At 45.1% G+C, this 24,051-nt stretch overlaps 2 protein-coding genes across 3 annotated transcripts in view; one reads left to right on the top strand and one right to left on the bottom strand.

The window, feature by feature from the left end:
- On the bottom strand, positions 1–23,829 carry AAMDC (adipogenesis associated Mth938 domain containing). 2 transcript variants are annotated; one of them, XM_048840816.2, is made up of 4 exons: positions 23,748–23,829; positions 13,357–13,505; positions 2,500–2,595; positions 1–1,552 (listed from the first exon to the last, which is right to left on the bottom strand). In XM_048840816.2, exons 2-4 carry the CDS (start codon positions 13,486–13,488, stop codon positions 1,412–1,414), a joined length of 369 nt encoding a protein of 122 aa, XP_048696773.1. In that variant the 5' UTR covers positions 13,489–13,505; positions 23,748–23,829; the 3' UTR covers positions 1–1,411. The 2 variants fall into 2 exon arrangements, with proteins under 2 accessions (XP_048696773.1, XP_048696765.1); XM_048840808.2 differs by lacking the exon at positions 23,748–23,829 and adding an exon at positions 23,576–23,692.
- Positions 13,697–24,051, top strand: part of RSF1 (remodeling and spacing factor 1) — a 123,751-nt gene continuing 113,396 nt past the window's right edge. The window contains exon 1 of the mRNA XM_048840515.2: positions 13,697–13,733. Coding sequence (XP_048696472.2) covers positions 13,712–13,733 — 22 coding nt within the window. The 5' untranslated portion in view covers positions 13,697–13,711. The remainder of the gene's footprint in view (positions 13,734–24,051) is intronic.

The following is a 24,051-nucleotide window of genomic DNA, read 5'->3' as shown; positions in this document are numbered from 1 at the left end:
TTCTTAAAAGAAGAATTTTAATTGAAGAAAAAGTAAAAGAATCACCTCTGTAAAATCAGGATGGTAAATACCTTACAGGGTAATCTGATTCAGAACATACGAATACCTCTAGGCAAAACCGTAAATTACAAAAAGACACAAAAACCAGAATATACATTCCATTCAGCACAACTTATTTTATCAGCCATTTAAACAAAACTGAATATAACGCATATCTAACTAGATTGCTTATTAACCCTTTACAGGAGTTCTAACCTGCACTCCTGCTCTGGTCCCAGCAAAAGCAACACACAGACAGAGAGAACCCTTTGTTCCCCCCCCTCCAGCTTTGAAAGTATCTTATCTCCTCATTGGTCATTTTGGTCAGGTGCCAGCGAGGTTATCTTTGCTTCTTAACCCTTTTCAGGTGAAAGGGTTTTTCCTCTGGCCAGGAGGGATTTAAAGGTGTTTATCCTTCCCTTTATATTTATGACACTTACAGATAATTTATAATTGGGCATATGCTACAGTAAATCCAGCACAAGATACAAGTGAAAAAGACAGGCACCATTAGGATTAAAATCTGCAGCTTTTATTAAAAATCTATGCATGTGTTTAATGTTCAACTGATAGTCTGCACCGGATCTAAATATTCCACCCGCCATTCCCCAGCTAGTTAGCAATGATCAGCTCGTCTAGTATGCTGCACACTAGCTTTATTTTTCATTAACTATAAAGCCAGGGTTTGAAGTAATCCCACTGCTCATACCATATGTTAGTTTTTTTCCTTATTGAGGTGTACTACTACATATCGCAATATAGGGCTCACTTTCTCACTATTAAGGCTATCTTTTCTTTAGCTCCCAGTGACTTGATTTCATGTAATGTAAAATTTACAAATCATAAGTTATTAAAAGAATATTCATCCCAAAGAAGCAAATCCACCATCATTTCACTCTGCATGCACAGCTAAGAGTTTGGACAGCTCAAGGGATTGGCAATGGAAGGCAGAGCTTTTCACTGTTTTTATACAGCTCTTAAAAATGTGCTGGGAGCTTTCAAAACTGGCACATGTTGGTACTGACCAAATGTGATCATCCAATAGCTATTGCAAATCGGAAAAGAAGTGAAGTCTCAGATCATTTCCTAACAGGTTTTTAAAGTGAATATTTTACTTCAGCAGCTGGGCCAAACATTAATGGTCAGAGGATGAATTACGCCTTCAGACCTAGAGGATTAGGTCAAAATCACAAGCGTAGGGAATCATGATTAAATAGTCTACCATATCCAGCACCATAGAAGAACATTTGTGAGTAATCAGATTCATTTAAATTCTATATATAAATCCACAATACTGACTACTATCATTTCTTCAGTCAAAAGGCACAAGACTTTTTGGCTAAGGGGGAAGAGGGCCATATTGTTTAATTCATTAGCACGTTGAATGAAAGACACCTCCCACTTTGACACCTTGAGCAACCAGTGCATTGTACTCCTTCACAGCCTTCTCTGTTTGCAGGACTAGCACATCAATCCCATTTTTCTTGAGATAGTCCACTGTAGATGCTGGTACCTGAGGAAGAGGAAAGGAAAAGGTAAGAACAAATGCTAGATTCTTTTCCTTGCAGACAATACCCCCTAATAAGAAACAAGTACTGGTTGCTCTTGTTCATAAAAATGCTTAATTAAATCTAGTTTCAAAGGCAGTAAAATAAACTTGTGGTAACAACCAAATTGGTAATATGCTGGGAATAAACTTTGAATTTGTTATAGTGGAGAGAAGGGGAATTTTATTTCACTATCTAATAATAGCTAAAGTATATCCATCTTGTATTCCTTCTTCTCTAACGTGTTCCTAAATACAATTTTGAACTGAACTATTAGGAGAAAATTCAGGAGATAGTGGTGGAAGTGACTGTGAATTAATACATGTAACAGAATGTAGACCTTCCCAAGTATGGAAAGTGCTACAAGGATGTCTCTGCCCATTTCGCTCAGCCAACCAAGTTCAAAAAGCTAGTGGACTGCTTCTCATGGTGAATGAAGCTTCCCTGAAGATCAACATTTCTTGAGCTTTCTGCTGATACAGATCATCTGCTGAAGTGACACTTGGCTATACCATTACTAGCAAGGGTAATCAATGACAGACATTATTACAACAGGCTGGGGAACTGGTTTACAAACAGTTTTAAGGGTTTAAAAATTAACACATTGTTTAAAGATTTTCATTGTTGCTGCTATTCCTGAAGGTTGTAAACCCACTTACAGTTTGACACTGGGCTGCCAATGTATCGGCATCAAATGAGGTTACTTTCAGCAAATGTCTCTAACCCCAAAATGCTGATTCTCCATTTTTACAACTTTTTTCATAAGTGTTTCTGGGCTTTATAAAAAAACAGGTTCAGATTACAGGGCTGAAAATGAACTAGACTGTTCTCTGTGAAGGTTAAAAATGATCTCTGTCTAAAGAGGAAACAAAATCAGCAGTTCCAAGGTGTGGTTGTCAGACCAAAAACCTACCTGCAAGGCCTCGTTCATGCCACGACCAATCACTAAAGTTTTAACTCCCTTCTTGACAACTTCTTCAAGATCAGCTGGCTGCACACCTGGAGAATGCTAAGTTTGAAGAAAAAAAAGTGCTAAGTTTGCATGCTGAGAGCATCAAACAGCAATGCTTCATCTCAATATTTTCAAGTGGCAGTATCCCAGGCTATAAGACAAAGCGTAACAACGTTACAAGAACTAATTGACATCCCTTTCTTCCCAACACCCATTTTATGTTACACTAGCCAGTCAAAGGATACTCAAACAAGATACACAAACAAGGGAACCCTGGTAGATCCATCACATCTGGTCAAGGCACTCTTACTTGGAATAGTGGAACTATAGAAGGAATAGTGGAACTCTCAGAACCAATCCTCAAACCACACCCCCCACAAAGGGCCAATTTCCTCCAGGACACAACTGACTGCCTCCAGTAACTCTGCAACAGTAACAACCTCCCTCAGAACACCATCCTTGCCATCAGACATTTCACCTCCCTATACACCAATATGCCTCACTTCCTGCTTCAAATATCTACAAGACAATGGACAACACTCCAGATAACCACCTCAAACATCGCTAAACACCCATTTCATTCTCGCCCATAATAATTTTACATTCAACAACAAACACTTTGTCCAAACCATGGGACCAGCCATGGGTACTAGGATGACTCCCTACTATGCCAACCTCTTCATGGGCCACCTTGAGGAATAATTTCTGGAAAACTGTACCCCAAAACTGTTGATGTACCCAAGAGCCATCAATGATATTTTCATCCTCTGGAAAGACGACCTAAACTCCCCGTAGATTTCCACCACAAATTCAATAACAACCACCATAATTCTATCTCTTGAACACTCCCACACCAGCATCAACAATCCTGGACACCATAATCAGCTTCAACAAGGGAATCCTAAAAACAATTATACACAAAACCCACAGATCGCCACTCTTACCTTCACACATCCACTAATCACCTCAAACACACCAAGAAATCTGTTTATCTGCAGCCTGGCACTGAGATAACACGGAATGTGCTCAGAAGAGAAAGTCTGGGATACACACCTTAACACAATTAAAACTGCCTTAATTAAACAAGGATACTCCCCCAGAGAAGTAGATTGTATCATGGAATGGGGCACACAAACCACCTGAGAGAAGCTACTTCAATGCAGAACCTCCCCTCCCACCTGCACACCTTTAGTTGTCACCTACCACCCCACACTGGAACCCATACAGCCTACCAAACAATTACAACCCATACTTGATGGGAACCACATCCTGAAATAAATCTTTCCTAAACACCATCTTCTGGCTTTTAAACAACCTCCCAACCTTGCGAAACTCAACAGCAGAAGCAAGCTCCATAGACCAGCACACACCAACTCAAAGCGGCACCAGACCCTGCCATAACAGATTCAAAACCGGTAGACATAGCTCCACTGATAGAATGATCAATATCCCCCCAAAAAACACTTTCAAGATCCATGGGTCCTACACATACCTATCACATCATGTGGTGTACCTCATCCAGTGCATCAAAAATGCCCCAGTAACAACTATGTGGGTGAAACAAAACAATTGTTATGCTCCTGAATGAACTCTCACAGAAAAATAAAAAAAACCACCCTACCACCCATAGGCAAGTGCTTTTCATAAAATGATCACTCCATATCTGATCTCTCAGACCTTGTCCTCAAAGGAAACCTCAAAGGTTCACAGTGCCTTCAAAAGATGAGCCTGGGGGCTTAAACTCATAACTTTGCTAAATGCTATAAGCCATGGACTCAAAAACACTGGATTTATGGCTCGTTATAACAATCTGTAACCCACTAATCCTCCTTTCTCCCATGACTGCAGAGGTCTTAACAGCCATTTGACCTTGAGTGGTCTCTTGCAATATGTTACCACCTCATGCTTTAATCTTTTCCACCCTGTATTTAGATGTGACACTCTGGCCATGTCTACACTACAATTTTTTGCTACCAAGTTACATCAGCCTAAAGCCACCAGAGTTAGTATATCGCTTGGGCACATGCATGCTTGGCTTCTTGCATTGGCACTGTGTGTACTCACCAGGAGTCCTTGTGTCGATACACAGTGCAGTGCACCGGGGTAGGTATCCCAGTGTGCAACTCACCATCATCTAGCACACTGTCTTTTGGGAAGTTTTGACAATGCGAGGTGGGGCAAAAACTAGTGATGCAGGGGTGACTGGGAGCCAGGAGGGGTCAACGTCCCAGCATTCAACTTTCTTCATCCCATAATGTCATCTATATCCCATAATTTTTGCACCTTTTAAAAAAAAATCCCATGAACCTGCACCACCCTTGCTGTCCACCATCTCTGACAGAAGCAAGAAGCCTGCACAGCTCTGCATTATTGTCATGAGCGTTGCAAGCATTGGAGGCATCATTCTCTGGTATTTGCAGAGCTGCAAGGAGGACTAAATCAGCAGGGAACATGATAATTTCCTGGAGGACAGATTGCTGTCAAACACAGAACCAATTCAGGGTAGTTGCTGGCATTCACAGAGCAGCTGCAGATGCTGGAGCACTGCTTCTGGGCCCGAGGAACATGCACCAACTGGTGGGATCACAGCATAATGCAGATTTGGGATGACGAGCCATGGCTGCAGAACTTTCGGATTTGCAAGGTCACGTTCCTGGATCTGTGTGTCAAGCTCTCCCCTGCTCTCCAGCACAGGCACACCAGAATGAGGGCTGTACTAACAATGGAGAAGTGAGACATTACTGCATGTCTCCACAATACAACACCAGATTGCTACCGATCAGTGGAAAAATAATTTTGGAATTGGAAAATCCACTGCAGAGGCCATTGTCATGCAAGTGTGCAGAGCCATTAATAGTGCCTGGCCATGAAGGACTGTGACTCTTGGCAATGTGCAGGACACAGAGGATGGATTTGCAGAAGTTGGGCTCCCTAAGTGTGGTGGAGTGATAGATGGCACACAAATCCCTATTTTGGCACCAGAATACCTTGCCACAGCGTACATCAACAGAAACGGCTATTTTTCTATGGTTATGCCAGCACTGGTGGATCACCAGGGACACTTCATTGACATCAGTGTTGGCTGTTCAAGGAAGGTGCATGACGCTCATATCTTTAAGAACACAGGACTGTTCAGAAAGCTACAAGCAGCATCTTTCTTTCCCAACTGCCAGATACCATTAGCAATGTTGATATGCCAACAGTGATCCTGGGGGAACCTACTGCCCCTTGCTCCCCTGGCTCATGACGCCATAAACCAGCCACCTTGACAGCTCCAAGGAACTACCAGCTCAGCAGGTGCAGAATGGCAGTTGAATGTGCTTGAAAGGAGGCTGGCATTATTTACTCACAAGATTGGATCTCAGTGAGTAAAATAGCTCAATGGTTATAGCTGCTTCCTGTGTCCTGCATAATATCTGTGAAGCAAAGGGAGAAAAATTGGCGCAGACAGACGTGGAGCAGCTGTCTGCTGAGTTTGAACAGCCAGACACAAAGGTTATTAGAAGAGCTCAACATGGAGATACGTGGCTCAGGAAGGCTTTGAAGGAGCCCTTTCACAGTAAGCCACGGTAATGTGTTGTGGTGTACTGTGCTCTACCTGGCCCTACTGTTTTGGGAGGAATTGTGTGATGCCTGGTGTACATGTATGAATATAACACTGTCAATGCACCTATTTAATGTTGTGGTGCTTGCTATACATTTGATTATTACTGTTTTCGTCACTGAGCCTATGAGTTTTGTCACACTATACAAAAACAAGTAAATGGGTGCTTTCAATTCCACTAGGCACTCTGCAGCATATGTTGGGAACTAATAATGAATTATCCCAAACAATACAATTTAATTGAGTAATGGAAACATGTCAGGTGCTATAATGGAGTTCTCTGTGGACTGCAATGGGAAGCAAGCCCGACTGTTGAACCTGTAGATTCCTAAGAGTCTGCAACAGCTGTGTTTGCTGCCAGAGAAGCCCCATTATGTCCTGGTGCATCTCCCTCTCCTTTTCCTGCCAGGACTCCAGAGCCTTTCTCCTGTCTGCTCTTTCCTTTTCCATACAGCCTGAAATATTCACACCCCCTTCCCCCAGGCCCTCTGCTTATAATCTGATATAGCTCTGGCTTGCAGGATCTGGCAGCCTGAGTCCTCCTTTTTTTCTCCTCCTTATCTGGCTAAGGCATGCTGCAGTTGTGGAGGGGAAACCCACAAGGGCAACACCAGCAGTACAGATAAAACACAGAGGTGCCACTGTCAGTATAATCACAACAGAAAACAAAAGTTCAGATTTATAACTCCCTTCCCTTGCTCTCCTGAAGTTTTACACAAGACATGCTCATTGCTACTTCTGCCTTGGAATGATTGTGCACGGCCCCAGCCACAGTAAGTATGGCATGGCAGGGGCAAGGAAAATGAGGAGGGAATTGCTTGGTTCCATGGAACTGAGTATAGGGCAATGACACTGAATATTGGCACCGTTTTCCACAGGCTGTGGTGATTTTAGTCAATATCTGACTCCTGAGGGTAACAAAGGCAGAGCGCACAGCTGTTGCTGGGGTCCTGAAGCCAGCTGGTACCCTGTGCTGCTAGCCTGTTTACTGCAATGGTGCTTAATGAAGTTTTATTATCAGCTGGCATGGGAAAGCGTCTTACTGTGGAAGAAGAAATTAGGCTACCATCCCTAGAAACCTTCAGGAGAGGATTGCAGAGTGCCTCCACAAAAGTTACATCGAGCTCTCTCAGGAGGGTGCTAGGGCCATTTCTTGATACATAAGCAAACTGTTCTGTACAGCAGTCCCCCTCCCACCTAACTACAAGGGTATAGGAAGCAGATAACTCTACTTCTCTTTGTTGTACAGCTACCTCGCCTAGTATAAGTAAAGTAGTGAAAAGCCGTGTCCTGTTAAGTTGGAGGTGTCATCAGTACAATATTGTAATGGGAAATCATTTACACACTAACCCAAGGTTCCTTCCCCTGCTTGCTTGTGCTCGACTGACTGGACTGTAGTGGAGTCTCAAACAGATCCTGGCTCGTGGCATAGTTCGATCCTTTCCTGGTTGCATGTCCCCCATCCTCCTCCTTGCTGTTTGCAGCAGCGACATGTCAGGCTCCTCTGAGGTACCCAGGGTGGTCTGCGGGGTGCTAGTGGGCTCTCCACCAAATATGGCATGCAGCTCTTTGTAAAACAGGCAAGTCTGTGGCTTGGCACCAGATCAAGTGTTGGCCTCCCTGCCCTTCTGGTATGCCGACAGTATACTGTGTGTCTTGATCATGTAGCCAGTACGATCAGCTGGGCACTTCCACACAACAAGAGAGAGCTGCTAGGTGGGCTCATCAAGCTGGACAATCAGGAAAAAGCACTTCAAAAATTCACAGGATTTTAAGGGGTGAGCGAAGGGCTTCCAGTCTCCATGACTGCTGGGCAATGGAGTTCAGAATTGTGACCAAAGCAGTCACTGTTGAGCATTGTGGAGCAGCTGCTGGAGGACTGTTAGGGTCAACATAGGTACTGCAGCGTCTACACTTCTGTGGCAGCGATCTTAGTACAAGGACACTCAGGGAGGTAGTGTTAATATGTTGCCATCAGGGGTGTTATCAGCGGCAGGAGACAAATTTAGGTGTAGACATGCACAATTAGGTTGACATAAGACACCTCTCCTCAACCTAACTTTGTAGTGTAGATCAGGCCACTGAGTACTTTCCCAGACCTGAAGAAGAGCTTAGTGTAAGCTTGATAGCTTGTCTCTTTCACCAAGAGAAGTTGGTGCAATAAAAGATATTTTCACCCACCTTGTTTCTCTAATAGCCTGGGACCAACATGGTTACAACAACACTGCACAAGGAGGATACTCTAGGTAGTTTAAATGTACCAGTGAAAGAGGATTGTCATCAACTGATCGTATGATTGATATGCTAACATACTATATAGACACCTATAAACTGAGAGGATGTGTAGCCCCTCTGTACATTTATATAGTATTTCAGTTTGGCAGCTAACGTCTAACATACTAAAAAATTAAATTAATACTGTCAGATTAAAATAACAGCAAAAGTTTAGTGTTAAACTCAACAAAACCTTACTGAAGTCAATAGGATTACACAGCTGTGACAGAGTAAAATTCACCCCCACCTTTAAAAAAAAAACAACCCAGATTATTAAAACTGAAAATGTTAAATGCAACTTTCTATTTGTTTATATTGTAGATTTTGTGAATTTCATTCAGTAGGGATAGTTATACCCGTCAGTTTTACTTCAGTTTATAGTCTGTTTCATTTTTTAGTTCTCCTGTACTATCCTAATGCTGCAATGTTTAGTAGAGGAATGTTTAAATCCAGACAATTATTTTCATGAAAGAGATTAATCTCCTTAAAATATCTATGGAAGATTTTGACAATTAAAAAAATGTGAATTTCCCCCGATCTACTCATTCCCTGTAATAACAAAAAACAAACAAAACACACACACCAAAACCTCCCACACTTTTGCAAAGGTTTTTCCACTGTTTTTCCTACATTAACTTTCCTGCTGCTTCTTTCTGTATAAGGTTAGCAGTAAATGTACTGTAAACACAAACAGAAGAACTATGCCTTGTATTTGGCTATAGTATGGGCTCTTTTCAGTGTGAAAATTGTTACCATTAATTTATTCAAGTCTTTAAAGAGTTTAAAATATTCTTTAAGAATGCGACCGAGTGACTGACCATGTTTTTCTTTCCTTACAAAATAGGCAGCACTGTAGCAGATCTTTGAACAATTCTTCTGGAAGACCACTATCAAAGGCACATAAATGTAATCAGACAACTTGCTAACTTGCAACCATTCCTTCCCTCCCAGAAAATATCCCATTCACTGTAGAAACTAAGGCCAAAGCATCAGCCTACAATTTAATAACATTGTTCTTGGTGTTTCATCAGTTTCCCAACTCCGCCATCTGGCAGATACTCTGATGGTTTGGGGATCTACGTTTCTTCCTTCCCCAATCTTTGGTATTACAGAGGACCAGACAACTCTTTTCATTGCATGTCACCCCTGTTCTTTAATCACTGTGTACTGTTATTGTCAGTTGTCAGATTTATTTTTTAAGCAGGAGTCTTTCCAAGCTGAAGGCAACTTTTCACCAGCTCTTTAAGTTCCAAGTGAAGGAAACCACCATGTTACAGCAATATTATCATCCCCATTCTGCAATGCCATGTGACATCTGGGTCTCATCTTTAGTTCCTCAGGCTAGGAACGTGGCATAAACACCAGGCTGCTCTAGCCCCCACAGGGGAAATAGAGAGTATCCCATCCCTTTAGCCTATGTAGGTTTGAATGTCCTCTCCTACACTACTCACCTGGGTGGATTTAACCGTTTTTAAAAAGTGTGTTTATGAAAGAGAAAATTCCTTATGGGCCTCTGAGGTATGCTAGAAACCTTTGTGTACTTTAACGATAGTCATTTAGACCTAAGCAAAAGGAAAAGATATGGTTTAATGTAATTACAATAATTAGATGCTCGTGAGGGTTCATTGCCTGTGATCAACACTTTGGAGACGTTAAAGCCTAGGATCCAAAAAAAAAAAAAACTTTTGTTTACACAAAGATTCTCTGAGGGGAGCGCTGTCTGTTTCTTAACAAACAAGCTTCATGGGGAGGGAGATCTAACATGGGTGCAAATACATTATCCCAGTCAATTCTCCTGATTTGGGGGCTCGGGGAGAGAGAAACTGCAGTAGAATTTCTTTGTCTGTTGTTCTCTGTTCTCCACTCTACCTCTCAGGAATCCTGTTCCTTTTTTCCCCATTAGCAGCTGGCACAGAAGTGCAGTCAGCCAGGGAGGCTGCCTTTTATCCCCCAGGGTTAAGGTCAGAGGGACTGTTAGTCCTTAAAGCTACAGAACCCCGCAGAGCCAGTTATGCAGTTTTCCCAAGGAGAGAATTACCTACAAGGCATCAATTTGTCAGCACAGCAGCAAAGGAAGCAATTTATTTCTAACGAGCACAGAGCACGAGGGGCACCCTTGATGACATCACCTGTTGCACAGGCTTCAGCCCCAGCCATGGAAACATCCCCAGAGGAAGCACACCCTTGTCTGGGTCATGAGGCAAGTGTTGTGACTATCACAAACGTTCCCAGTCTGCTAATCAAATAAAGAGAACCTTTTCCTAGCAGTTTTGGAGCTGGGAAACCTTAGTTCTATTCCCTTTTTTTGCTACTTGCTGTATGATCTTAGCCCAGTCACATAATTGCTCCTTGCTTGCTTCCCTATCTGCAAGAGGAAAATAATACTTAAGTACAGAGCTTTAAAAGTGACCTGCAAAGGGAAAAATATGGGTGTGTTTTTGCTTCTTGATAATGAATAAAGGTGGTCTGTTTTTTCTTGTATTTTTTTTTTAACCTTATAGATTTCAGGAATGTTGCATCTTATTTTCCCTGCTTTAGCTGGAGGAGTCCTCAGATGAGGCTGCTATGGACTTAAAGCTTTCTCAGCCTTCAGCTGAAGGGTGCTGGTTTGAATCTTTATAAACAGCATATTCCTCCCAGGCATATTGTAGGTGTTAACAAAACACAAGTTTGAAACAGTCTAACTAAAAATCACTTCCTGCTCAATTAATCAGGTTTCATTTGCATGACTTTTCTACTATTATAAACCTTCTAGTTCTCCAGTCATCCGGAGATTCTTAAAGGAAAAAATAGGGTAGATAAGATCTGAATTTCTAATGTAAAAAGAAAAAACAAAACTGACCCCTCACCCTCAGGCCTTTCTTCTCCATAATAAAGTAGCACAATAAAAAAAAGGAAGGGGGGGCTTACTAATCCACATTTTCCCCCTTTGCCAGTCACTTAAGATCACTACACAAAGGGTGCTGTATACTGTAAGTATCAAACTAATACTCAGTTTCTCAGAAGAAATTTCTCTAAAGATTCTATATTGAGCTCCTAAACAAGGGCTCCAGGCCTGCAACTGGGTTTGCACCAGACCATTTGTCTTCAGTGGGGTTCTGTGTGTACCCACACAAGATATAGTTGTAGGTTCAGGATCGAGAGCATCAGTCCTGGTCTACTCATAACTTTTGTACCCATTTAACTTTCGGTTAGGGGTGTGTGGGGTTTTTTGCTGATATAGTTATACCAGTACAACCTCTGCTTTGAGAACACGGTTATATTTGCATAAAGATCAGGGGTGGGAAAACCATGGCCCACGGGCCGCATCCGGCCTGGAAGGGCTTTGGATCCGGCCAGCAGGATTGTCAACCCCCACATTCCTGCGGCCCACGGGGGAGGGGAGGCAGAGGGCTCCATGTGTTGCCTTTGCCTGCAGGCACCACCCCCCGCAGCTTTTATTGACCGGGAACAGGAAACCGCGGCTAGTGGGAGCTTTGGGGGAGGTACCTGCAGGCAAGGGCAGCATGTGGAGCCCTCTGCCCTCCCGTCCCCCAGGGGCAGCAGGGACCTGGTGCAGGCCGCTTCCGGGAGCAGCACAGGGCCAGGGCAGGCAGGGAGCCTACTCTGTCCCCAGTGTGCACCGCTGCCACCCCGGAGCCACTCCAGGTAAGCAGCGCTGGGCTGAAGCCCACACCCCAAACCCCTCCTGCACTCCAACCCTCTGCCCTGAGCCCCATCCTGCACCCCAACCCCCTGCCCTCAGCTCCCTGATGCACCCTGCACCCCAACTCCCTGCCGAGACCACTCCCGCACTCCCTCCTGCACCCCAACCCCATGCCCTGAGCCCCCTTGTACACCCCTCCTGTGCCCCAATCACTTGCCCTGAGCCCCTTCCTGCACACTGCACCCTCTCCAACACATCGCACCCCCTCCCGCACCCCAACCCCCTGCCCCAGCCCTACATTCATGGTTCTGCATGCAATTTCCCCTCCCAGATGTGGCCTTCGGGCCAAAAGTTTGCCCATCCCTGATAAAGATGCTTTATCCTGGTATAAACTTATTTCCCTTCCCATAGCAGAAGAGCTATAGCAGTATAAGCACTTCATATTGATATAACTGCATCCACATTAGAGGGGTTGTACTGCTTTAATTGTATGGTTTTCAAACAGCAATCAATTTGCAAACACCTAGAAGATAATAGGTGATAAGTAACAGCACAGATTTGTCAAACCAACCTAATGGCTTGTTACCCTGTCAAAGAAAGCTTTGTAGATAGGAGGGAAGCAGTAAATGTGGTAAATCTTGACTTTAGTAAGGCTTTTGATATGGTCTCACATGACCTTCTCATAAACAAACTAGGGAAATATAACCTACATGGAGCTACTATAAGGTGGGTGTATAAGTCGTTGGAAAACCGTTCCCAGAGGTTCAATCAAGCTGGAAGGGCTTATCGAGTATGGACCCATAGGGATCAGTTCTGGGTCTAGTTCTGTTCAATATCTTCATCAATGATTTAGACAATGGCATAGAGAGAGTACACTTATAAAGTTTGTGGACGATACCAAGCTGGGAGGGGTTGCAAGTGCTCTGGAGGACAGGATTAAAATTCAAAATGATCTGGACAAACTGGAGAAATGGTCTGAAGTAAACAGGATTAAATTCAGTAAGGACAAATACAAAGTCCTCCAATTAGGAAGGAACAATCAGTTGTACACATACAAAATGGGAAATGACTGCCTAGGAAGGAGTACTGCAGAAAGGGATCTGAGAGTCATAGCGGAGCACAGGCTAAATATGAGTCAACAGTTTAACACTGTTGTAAAAAAAACAAACATCATTCTGGGATGTATTAGCAGGAGTGTTTAAGCAAGATATGAGAAGTAATTCTCCATGCTCTACTCCACTGATTAGGCCTCAACCTGGAGTATTGTGTCCAGTTCTGTATGCAATGTACTTACATTTGTCCCCGTTTCTCTCCAATCCCAGGTTCGGCTCCCACCTGGCCACACTTTGCAGTCCTTATAAGTTGTAGAACAACCTTTCACCATCATCTGACCCCATGAAAGGGAAGCGATTTCAGGAGAAGACATCGTCAAATTGAAAAGGTCTGAAATAAACAACGTTATCTACATGGCACCATAACATGTATGGCGCTTATCAGAAAAATAAGTGTTCATGCCCTGAGGAGCTTGAAATGTAAGTAAATATAGATGTTATTCACAATGAGTGCTGAGGAAGGAAGGAAGGATAGTCTTGTGGTTAGAGCACTGGATTGGGGCTCAGGAGATGTGTGTTCAGTCTTCAGCTCTGGCAATGGCTTCATTTGGGACCTCGGGTAAGACATTTAACCTCTTGGTGTCTCAGATCCCCATCCGTAAAACAGGAATGATACTACTTCTCTATCTCACTGGGGTTTTGCAAAGATAAAGCCATAAATTCTTGGGTGATGCTCAGATACTATGGTAATATCAACACTTAGATAGATGGTTATGGTGCCTAAGATGAGCTGGAGGAGGAAGATAAAATGCAAGATACTTGCCTTGTTAGTTTTAAATCAAGGTTCAAATGTATTCAGTAGAACAAGGAAAGACAACTGTATGCTATACAAAGGACTAACTTTTAAGAATGTTTGCGTACTGGATTGTTTCTTCCACCCTCGCTTTTTCCCGCTTGTGTGTGGGGTCATTTTGCAGAGAAGGGATGGCCGAAAGCTATTACACCATTCTTTTGTCAGTCTACTTTAGGCATTTCTAATGCACCTATCACAGTCTGATACAGGCAGTGATCAGGGACAGTGGAAGATACTATAAAGGAACAAAATGCTCCCTTTCCCACGAAACCAGGAAGGGCGGTGGGGGAGGGGGGGGGAAGCCAGACTGTCTTTACAGCACCAGAGATGGATCTCTGATATGAATCTTCCACCAGACCTCAGCTCATCACACAGATGATAGGGTGGCAGGTAAACAGAAATGCTTTAGACTGGCTTGATAGACATTAGACCACCATCCTAGAGATTTGTCTTTCTGTCCTTCAGTTCGCGAGTGGGGTGGGCTGAAAACAACCAGTTTTCTATTGAAATGCTATCTCTGCACTGAAGAGAGCTCTGTTCATTCTGTTTCAACTAATCTGAAGAGTGGACTCTCTTTATAAAGTGAATAGTTAAAAGGCCCCTTAATTAAATGTATGGAATTCAACCACCCACTTAAAAACTACATTCTCTTCTCTAGTCTATCCAGATTTCCACCCAGAGAAACATTTCCCCATCCTGAAGTTGTGTTAAATTATTCAAACTCAACAGCAAAATCCACTACAGAAAGCCTGGTGTTGCTAATTAATGAGAGAGTCCTCACAAAAGAGCAATCTCTGGATTAACAGATTTTCAGTCCTCTTGGAAAATCTTAAGGAAAAACCTGCTAACATTTGCACAAAGGCTCAAATAACATTACAGTAACCTTGCAATACAGCCCCTCTCCCCCCTTACATACACCAAGGCAAACTATGACACCAGACAGACAGTAGATACTCTTCTTTGACTGCCAAGAATGAATTTGAGTTTGCTGCCTCAAATGTCACATCAAGAGCAAACAGCACTACTACTTGAGAGTCGGCAAAGGCTTTAGACTGCCTCAGCATTTATGCTTATAGCATGATAATAGGACAACTTTTTTTTTTTTTTGCCTCCTTCCGAAGCTAAGGACAAAGTGCCTGATACTCTTGTTCGCAGGGGATGTCCCTGCATAACACTACAGCTCTACCAGATCTATGTTCTCTCAGTACATGTCTGCAATCAATGCCATGGAGCCAGCTTCTTTTCATGTGGAGACTCAAATCTTCATTTCTGAGAGGTATGTGAAGTGAGGCAGCAACAGAAGAAGAAAGGAAGAACAAGGACAAGTCTCAAGACAGAAAAGATCAGTCACTCACCTCTGTTCACCGACTCAGACCAAAGAATAAAAGCAACAGAGCAGACCATCTAGAAGTTAGCTCTGAACAGGAGAGTTTCTGCATGAAATATTTGTGAGAGTTTACTAAGAAACAAGTATTATGGAGTTGCAATAGCTCGAGATTATACAGAATGGAGCTATAGTTTTCTTTAGATAGGTAACATGTGATTGGGGGTATGAAAAACTTTCCATAGCAAGAGAGGTTGAAATAACTGGGTCTGTATAATCAAGCGCCAGAACATGATGTGAATGGGATACAGAACGTACATCAGGAGCTCCTATTTGCCTTTCCAATAACATAAGAATAAGGAGGCACTTACTGAATTTGAAAGACAAAACTTAAAACTAGTTAAAGGAAATATGTATCTATTTGGAATAATTACTCTATGGAACTTATTGCCACAAGATATCATTGAGGTAAACAGCTTAATACAGTTCATGAGGACATCTAAAGTTGTATCTAAAAGTTGCATTTAAAAACAATTATATTTAGAAGGAATATGTCTCCATTATTCTGGGCACTATCCCTTAACTGTCCACTATGGGTTGCCCTGTATGTTCTTTTGAAACATGAGGTACTGTCTAAGGCAGGGGACTCAAAACATGCGGCCCGTGGTGTTATTTCCTGCGGCCCGCCCGCCAAGCTCCCCGCGCGCCTCCCCTACCCTCCCGGAATTATTTCCTGCAGGCCACCAAGCTCCCCTCCCCCCAGCGCGCTGCATCCCCACTCCTCTGCCTACCTCCAGGCGCTTCCTGCTGCCAAACAGCTGTTTGGCACCACTTAGCGCTTTCCAGTAGAGATGGAGTAGGAGCGGGGAGCCGCATGCTCAGGGGAGGAGGCAGAGAAGAGGCGGGGATTTGGGGAAGGGGTTGGAATGGGGGCAGGGAGGGGGCGGAGTTGGGGTGGGGACTTTGGGGGAAGGGGCAGGGCCTCATGGAAGGGGTGGAGCCGTGGGGGGCTTTTGTACCTTCATATGAAAAGGTGTCAGTGATGCGGCCCTCGGGCCAATGTACTAGTCCTCATGTGGCCCTTGTGGTGATTTGAGTTTGAGATTCCTGATTTAAGGTCAGAGACCGGATACCAGGCCCCCTTCTGATCTTCTACAGCAATTCCTATTTTCCTATGAATTGCAACTGCCAAGGCAAGAGGTAGTGGAGGAATGGATGAGGATTCCAGCCATGACATGCGTAACAGGGGCAGTGTTAGGGAGCTGATTAAGTTAGGTAGATTAGCAAACATAGGCAATATAGGAAGAGAGAGACTTAAAATCAAGGATGATGCCTAGGTTACAGACTGTGTGGAGGCAATGTAAGAGGTTATGGCAGGAGACGTAAGTCAAGGAGGGAAATGGAGTTGTGCTTGGGGATGCTTTTCTTGCCCTTTCACGGTCTTTGAGACATTGAGAAAGTAGGTTAAGATGAAACCACATGTTCTGCATATTCAAAACAGGCAGAGACAGTGGACAGGAAGGAATCATTAGAAATATCAGAGGATGTGAACAGTTGGTAACATCAGCATAATAGTGGCAAGTACATTTAAAGTCTGACAGAAGTTCACACAAGAAGAAAATAGAAAGAAAACAGCAATGGGCCAGGAATTAAATCTAGTGGAACTCCAAAGAAGAGGTGTGGGACCAGATCTTTAAAGTTACTTAGGCACCTAAATATGCGGCTAGATGCCAAATAGGATTTTCAAAAGCACCAGGTGTTATACCAATAAATTAAAAAAGCAGGATCTTATTAAAGGGAAAAAGGCAAAATGCCACATTTATTGTGAATACAGAAAGAATCATAGTAAGCAATTAATTATAGCTATAACATTCCATTCAATTTCATATTTATTCACACATTCATACACACACACACACACTCACTCAGGTTCTGCAAGGTTGTTATCATAGTTACCAGCCTTAGAGTTGCTCATGCCAAGCCACTGGCCAGGTGGCCTGGACATGAGGAGGGAGCAGGGCCTTGTCAGATGCTCATCTGACGCTCCTGGAAGTTGGTTTGCAGAATCAGACCCCAAAGTTCTCACTTTCTAGAGTCCATTTTTATAGGAATTTCTTCCTATGCCAGTCTATGGGAATTGCTTCATCATGCTGTTGCTGAATCAATCAGCAGATGGCACACTTCTGTCGGCTCCGTACTGCCAGATGTTATCTTGTTCTTTGGTTCTCCCATTCATGAAGCTGTTGGGTGGATTCCAGTCTGCCCTCCGGGGGTCCTCTGGTTATTTCCACTTGACACCTTCTTCAGCCGATGGACACTGAATTCTTAGGCTGGCACCTCCCTGATCATTCAGTTATTATCCACACCAAGCATCCATCCACATACATCCTCTATCTCTATTTTAATCACAATTGTTAACAAAGCGAGATGAATACAACAAAAGGGCGGGGAGTCTCTGGGTACTGTTTCTGTTGTTACAGGGTATTGCTTTGAGTCTCTCTCTGTGTGAGTAGTTGTTACAAAGGATTGCTTTGAGAACACATTCTGTCTTAGAATGACAGGTTTCAGAGTAACAGCCGTGTTAGTCTGTATTCGCAAAAAGAAAGAGAGTACTTGTGGCACCTTAGAGACTAACCAATTTATTTGAGCATGAGCTTTCGTGAGCTACAGCTCACTTCATAGGATGCATACCGTGGAAACTGCAGAAGACATTATATACACACAGAGACCATGAAACAATACCTCCCCCAACCCACTGTCCTGCTGGTAATAGCTTATCTAAAGTGATCATCAAGTTGGGCCATTTCCAGCACAAATCCAGGTTTTTCTCACCCTCTGCCCGCCCCCCAAACTCACTCTCCTGCTGGTAATAGCCCATCCAAAGTGACAACTCTCTTCACAATGTGTATGATAATCAAGGTGGGCCATTTCCTGCACAAATCCAGGTTCTCTCACTCCCTCACCCCCATACACACACAAACTCACTCTCCTGCTGGTAATAGCTCATCCAAAGTGACCACTCTCCCTACAATGTGCATGGTAATCAAGGTGGGCCATTTCCAGCACAAATCCAGGCTTTCTCACCCCCCCCCTTCCCGGGGACACACACACAAACTCACTCTCCTGCTGGCAATAGCTTATCCAAACTGACCACTCTCCAAGTTTAAATCCAAGTTTAACCAGAACGCCGGGGGGGGGGGGTGTAGGAAAAAACAAGGGTGGTGTAGCATTTGCTCAAGAAACTTCCTGAAAAAGCACAAGATCAAATCCGCACAGACACACCCCTGGAACCCCAACCTGGGATATTCTATCTACTACCCAAGATCCATAAACCTGGAAATCCTGGGCGCCCCATCATCTCAGGCATTGGCACCCTGACAGCAGGATTGTCTGGCTATGTAGACTCCCTCCTCAGGCCCTACGCTACCAGCACTCCCAGCTACCTTCGAGACACCACTGACTTCCTGAGGAAACTTCAATCCATCGGTGATCTTCCTGATAACACCATCCTGGCCACTATGGATGTAGAAGCCCTCTACACCAACATTCCACACAAAGATGGACTACAAGCCGTCAAGAACACTATCCCCGATAATGTCACGGCTAACCTGCTGGCTGAACTTTGTGACTTTGTCCTTACCCATAACTATTTTACATTTGGGGACAATGTATACCTTCAGATCAGCGGCACTGCTATGGGTACCCGCATGGCCCCACAGTATGCCAACATTTTTATGGCTGATTTAGAACAACGCTTCCTCAGCTCTCGTCCCCTAAAGCCCCTACTCTACTTGCGCTATATTGATGACATCTTCATCATCTGGACCCATGGAAAAGAAGCCCTTGAGGAATTCCACCATGATTTCAACAATTTCCATCCCATCATCAACCTCAGCCTGCTCCAGTCCACACAAGAGATCCACTCCCTGGACACTACAGTGCTAATAAACGATGGTCATATAAACACCACCCTATACCGGAAACCTACTGACCGCTATTCCTACCTACATGCCTCCAGCTTTCACCCTGACCACACCACACGATCCATCGTCTACAGCCAAGCTCTGCGATACAACCACATTTGCTTCAACCCCTCAGACAGAGACAAACACCTACAAGATCTCTGTCAAGCTTTCTTACAACTACAATACCCACCTGCGGAAGTGAAGAAACAGATTGATAGAGCCAGAAGAGTTCCCAGAAGTTACATACTACAGGACAGGCCTAACAAAGAAAATAACAGAACGCCACTAGCCGTCACCTTCAGCCCCCAACTAAAACCCCTCCAACGCATTATTAAGGATCTACAACCTATCCTAAAGGATGACCCAACACTCTCACAAGTCTTGGGAGACAGGCCAGTCCTTGCCTACAGACAGCCCCGCAACCTGAAGCAAATACTCACCAACAACCACATACCACACAACAGAACCACTAGCCCAGGAACTTATCCTTGCAACAAAGCCCGTTGCCAACTGTGCCCACAAATCTATTCAGGGGACACCATCACAGGGCCTAATAACATCAGCCACACTATCAGAGGCTCGTTCACCTGCCCATCCACCAATGTGATATATGCCATCATGTGCCAGCAATGCCCCTCTGCCATGTACATTGGTCAAACTGGACAGTCTCTACGTAAAAGAATAAATGGACACAAATCAGATGTAAAGAATTATAACATTCATAAACCAGTCGGAGAACACTTCAATCTCTCTGGTCACGCAATCACAGACATGAAGGTCGCTATCTTAAAACAAAAAAACTTCAAATCCAGATTCCAGCGAGAAACTGCTGAATTGGAATTCATTTGCAAATTGGATACTATTAATTTAGGCTTAAATAGAGACTGGGAGTGGCTAAGTCATTATGCAAGGTAGCCTATTTCCCCTTGTTTTTTCCTACACCCCCCCCCCCCCCCCCAGACGTTCTGGTTAAACTTGGATTTAAACTTGGAGAGTGGTCAGTTTGGACGAGCTATTGCCAGCAGGAGAGTGAGTTTGTGTGTGTCCCCGGGAAGGGGGGGGGGGGTGAGAAAGCCTGGATTTGTGCTGGAAATGGCCCACCTTGATTACCATGCACACTGTAGGGAGAGTGGTCACTTTGGATGAGCTATTACCAGCAGGAGAGTGAGTTTGTGTGTGTATGAGGGTGGTGGGGTGAGAAAACCTGGATTTGTGCTGGAAATGGCCCACCTTGATTATCATGCACATTGTAGGGAGAGTGGTCACTTTGGATAAGCTATTACCAGCAGGAGAGTGAGTCTGTGTGTGTGGTTTTTGGAAGGGGGTGAGGGAGTGAGAGAACCTGGATTTGTGCAGGAAATGGCCCACCTTGATTATCATACACATTGTGAAGAGAGTTGTCACTTTGGATGGGCTATTACCAGCAGGAGAGTGAGTTTGTGTGGGGGGGGGGGGGCAGAGGGTGAGAAAACCTGGATTTGTGCTGGAAATGGCCCAACCTGATGATCACTTTAGATAAGCTATTACCAGCAGGACAGTGGGGTGGGAGGAGGTATTGTTTCATGGTCTCTGTGTGTATATAATGTCTTCTGCAGTTTCCACGGTATGCATCCGATGAAGTGAGCTTTAGCTCACGAAAGCTCATGCTCAGATAAATTGGTTAGTCTCTAAGGTGCCACAAGTACTCCTTTTCTTTTTGTCTTAGAATGTACAAACACAATTAGCAACTTGCAAGTTTCACACATAGAGGGAGAGAAACAGTACCAAAAACCAAGAGACCTCTTAATTAGTAATACCCTGGAATTTAAACTATGGGAAATCAAACTCATTTGTGATTTTCATACAGAACTTCTTTAATATGATCCAACACTAGGCACCTAACTCCCAGTGGAGTTAGATCTTGGTGCAGAGTAACAAGAGGCAGAGTGATCAGAAAGGTATGTATGGCAGGAGGGAATCAGAGATAACTGTGCATTGAGATGGTGTAGGAGAGCAAAGGGGTTCATAAAAATCCAAGTCTGGCCTGAGATCAAGGAGGATGAGAACAAAGGAGTCAGTCACCATCAAAGAGTTTTGACTATGGAGGAGAGCAGTTTGTAAGCTCTGATCAGAGGACAATAATATTTCCTCAAGACTGCTGAGAGAGGGGTGGATAAATAGGTGAGATAAGGTGACTTTTTTATGCACCTGTAAAAAGGGAACAGTAGAGATGGTGCAGCCGTTAAGAGTCAGGGTTATGGGAGGTTTATATCAAAAACAATGATTGGACAGTTATATAGGGAATGGGGGGGGGTAGGATTAAATTATAGAAAAGAAGGGGATCAGAAGAGGCGGCAGATTTAGTGTTTAAGAATCAAAAAGTTCTGGTTTAGGAAATGATTAGTTTAGCTTCATTGTTTAATCGGGAGAAAGTAAACTAGTGATCAGATTGCTCCAGGCATAAGGGGATCATGACAGAAGGCACAAAGCTGAGAATGGTAAAAAGAAGTGAAGGACAAAGAACTGGGAGGAGTGTATGGAGTGGGGTGGGGGTAATGGGAGAATCAAGAACAGAAACACAGTGGGGCAAGATTACATAAAGCCCTGTATGGGGAGGATAAAACACAAATTAATTCTTGAAACTTATTTAAAATATCTTGTTGGAATGATACATGGGACTAATTTCTGTCTCCTTCCTCTGACATTTGATGGTGTGTACTAGTTTTAGGACAATCACACATTTGGTATTTAGCAAGTTGAATCCTGGACCTGTCCTCGAGGTAATGGTCTAGTGATAGTATTACTGATCAAGAACCTATGTCCCCATGGGGCCATCTGGGAGAAAATAGTCCCTTCTTACTGCATCCTAAGCAGTGTATCTGAATGTCAGCACCCAGAAAAAGAGCCTAGTTATTGGGAATCAGCCAACTGCCCATTATAGGTGCATTCAAGCAGCTATGATAGGTTGCTAAAGCAGAAGGAACATACATTCTTTTTTCTACTGCTGTTTAACTAACATCTGATTCTGCCACCTTTATGCACAATAACTATTTATTGAACATACTTATAATTAAGGCTGCAAGTTTGTCACTGAAGTTACAGATTCCATGACCTCTGTGACTTCTGCAGCAGCCAGGCACCTGGACTGCTGGGGCAGTCTCAGGCCACTGTGCCCACAGCAGCAAAGTTTGGGTGTGGGAGGGGGAGGGTCTGGGGCATGGGATGGCGTGAGGCAGGCTCTGGGCGGTGCTTACTTGGGGGGCTTCCCAGAAGTGGTGACATCCTCCTTGCTCAGCTGCTAGGTGGAGGTGGGGTCAGGCAGCTCTGCACACTGCCTCCGCTCAGAGTGCTGGCTTCGCAGCTCCCACTGGCTGGGAGCTGCGGCCAATGGGAGTTGCGGAGCGGTGCGTACTGGTGGAGGCAGTGTGCAGAGCTGCTTGGCCACGTGTCTGCCTAGAACAGAACTGAGTGAGGGGGCTGTTTTTACTTCCAGGGAGCCTCCCAGCCAGGTAATCACAGCCCAGAGCCCTCCTCACCCTGTCCCATGCCCCTGCCCCCTACCATACCCAAACTAAGTCTGCTGCTGCTGGGGGAAAAAGGGGGAAGGCACAGAGGCAGGTATGCAGCCTGCCAGCACCGCCAACCCGCCCCCCCCCCCAGTACCAGTGGGGTCCCAGGCTCTGCACTGCTGCCTGTCCCCTCCTCCAGCACCGGTGGGGGTCCTGGGCTGCATGCTGCCCCCCACCACCACCAGCAGGGGTCCCAGGCAGCTCCTGCCCCAAGTTTTAGTCATGGATATTTTTAGGAAAAGTCAGGGACAGGTCATGGGCTGTGAATTTTTGTTTACTGCCCATGACCTGTCTGTGACTTTTACTAAAAATAGCCATGACTATAAGTAAGGCTACATTTTAATCACTGGACTATCCTTTCTTATAATCATATCTTACTCTGCTTGTAGCCCCACCAGCTGAGCAGAACACACCCCAGCATGAGGGTGGCAGAATCAGGCTCGCAGCAAGCAAGATGTTTTGTTGTTGTTTTTTTTTGGGGGGGGGGGTGACACCTCTGTAACAGAAGACCGGATGGAATGTTGGAAACAGGATGGAACATTGGCACTGGCAGATTCTGTGACAGTTAGCTCCTCCTGAGGGGGAAACCCCATAAATCCCTCCCCTTCAGCGCCCCCCCCCCGTGGAAACCCCATTTACCCCTCCCGCCCCAGCCCCCTCTATGGAAACCCCATTTACCCCTCCAGCCCCCTCTAAGGAAACCGCATTTATCCCCCACTCTGGGGAAGAGAAGAGTCCAATTTACCCCCACCCCAGGGACACGCCAGTTACCTCACGCCCTCCAAAGCCACGCGCAGGGCGTCTGTCTGACCGACCGACCGACCGCCCCCGGGAAGGAAGCTCCTACACACCCCTCCCCACCCCAGGGCAGCCCGTTCACCTCTGCCCCTGCCTGAGGGACGGGGATAGGCACGCGCCCCACCTCCCGGGGGCCTGTTCTTACCTCTCCCAGCCCCCGGCGGTGTGTTTACCGTCCCCTCAGCCAGCCTGCCCCTGCCCCGCCCCCGGGCAGCCCCGCCCCCTTGGCAACGCCCCGCCAGCGGCCCGCGCTCACGCAGCAGGCCCACCTCCGCTCGCCCCCTGCCGCGAGGCCGCTGCGCCCTGGGGGGGGGGGGACCCGCCCCTCCGCCGCTCATTGGCCAGCTCCCCGACACAGGCCGCGCCCCCCGCGCTCGGAGAGTAACAAGAGCCGACTCCTCCGTCTCGATCTGATTGGCTGCCCCGGATTCCGGCCCCGCCCCCCCTCC

Source organism: Caretta caretta, chromosome 1, assembly GCF_965140235.1.
Source record: "Caretta caretta isolate rCarCar2 chromosome 1, rCarCar1.hap1, whole genome shotgun sequence".
NCBI classification, from domain to species: Eukaryota; Metazoa; Chordata; order Testudines; family Cheloniidae; genus Caretta; species Caretta caretta.
The sequence above is the reverse complement of the archived record's forward strand: the minus strand, read 5'-3'. Positions and strand labels throughout refer to the sequence as shown.

Excerpts from the sequence above, each read along its gene's own strand:
- AAMDC (XM_048840816.2), bottom strand. The coding sequence starts at position 13,488 with ATGTCTTCTCCTGAAATCGCTTCCCTTTCATGGGGTCAGATGATGGTG. Across the intron at positions 2,596-13,356 it reads GGAGAGAAACGGGGACAAAT|CATTCTCCAGGTGTGCAGCC; the intron begins GTAAGTACATTG and ends CTTCAAACTTAG. Across the intron at positions 1,553-2,499 it reads GCATGAACGAGGCCTTGCAG|GTACCAGCATCTACAGTGGA; the intron begins GTAGGTTTTTGG and ends CCTCTTCCTCAG.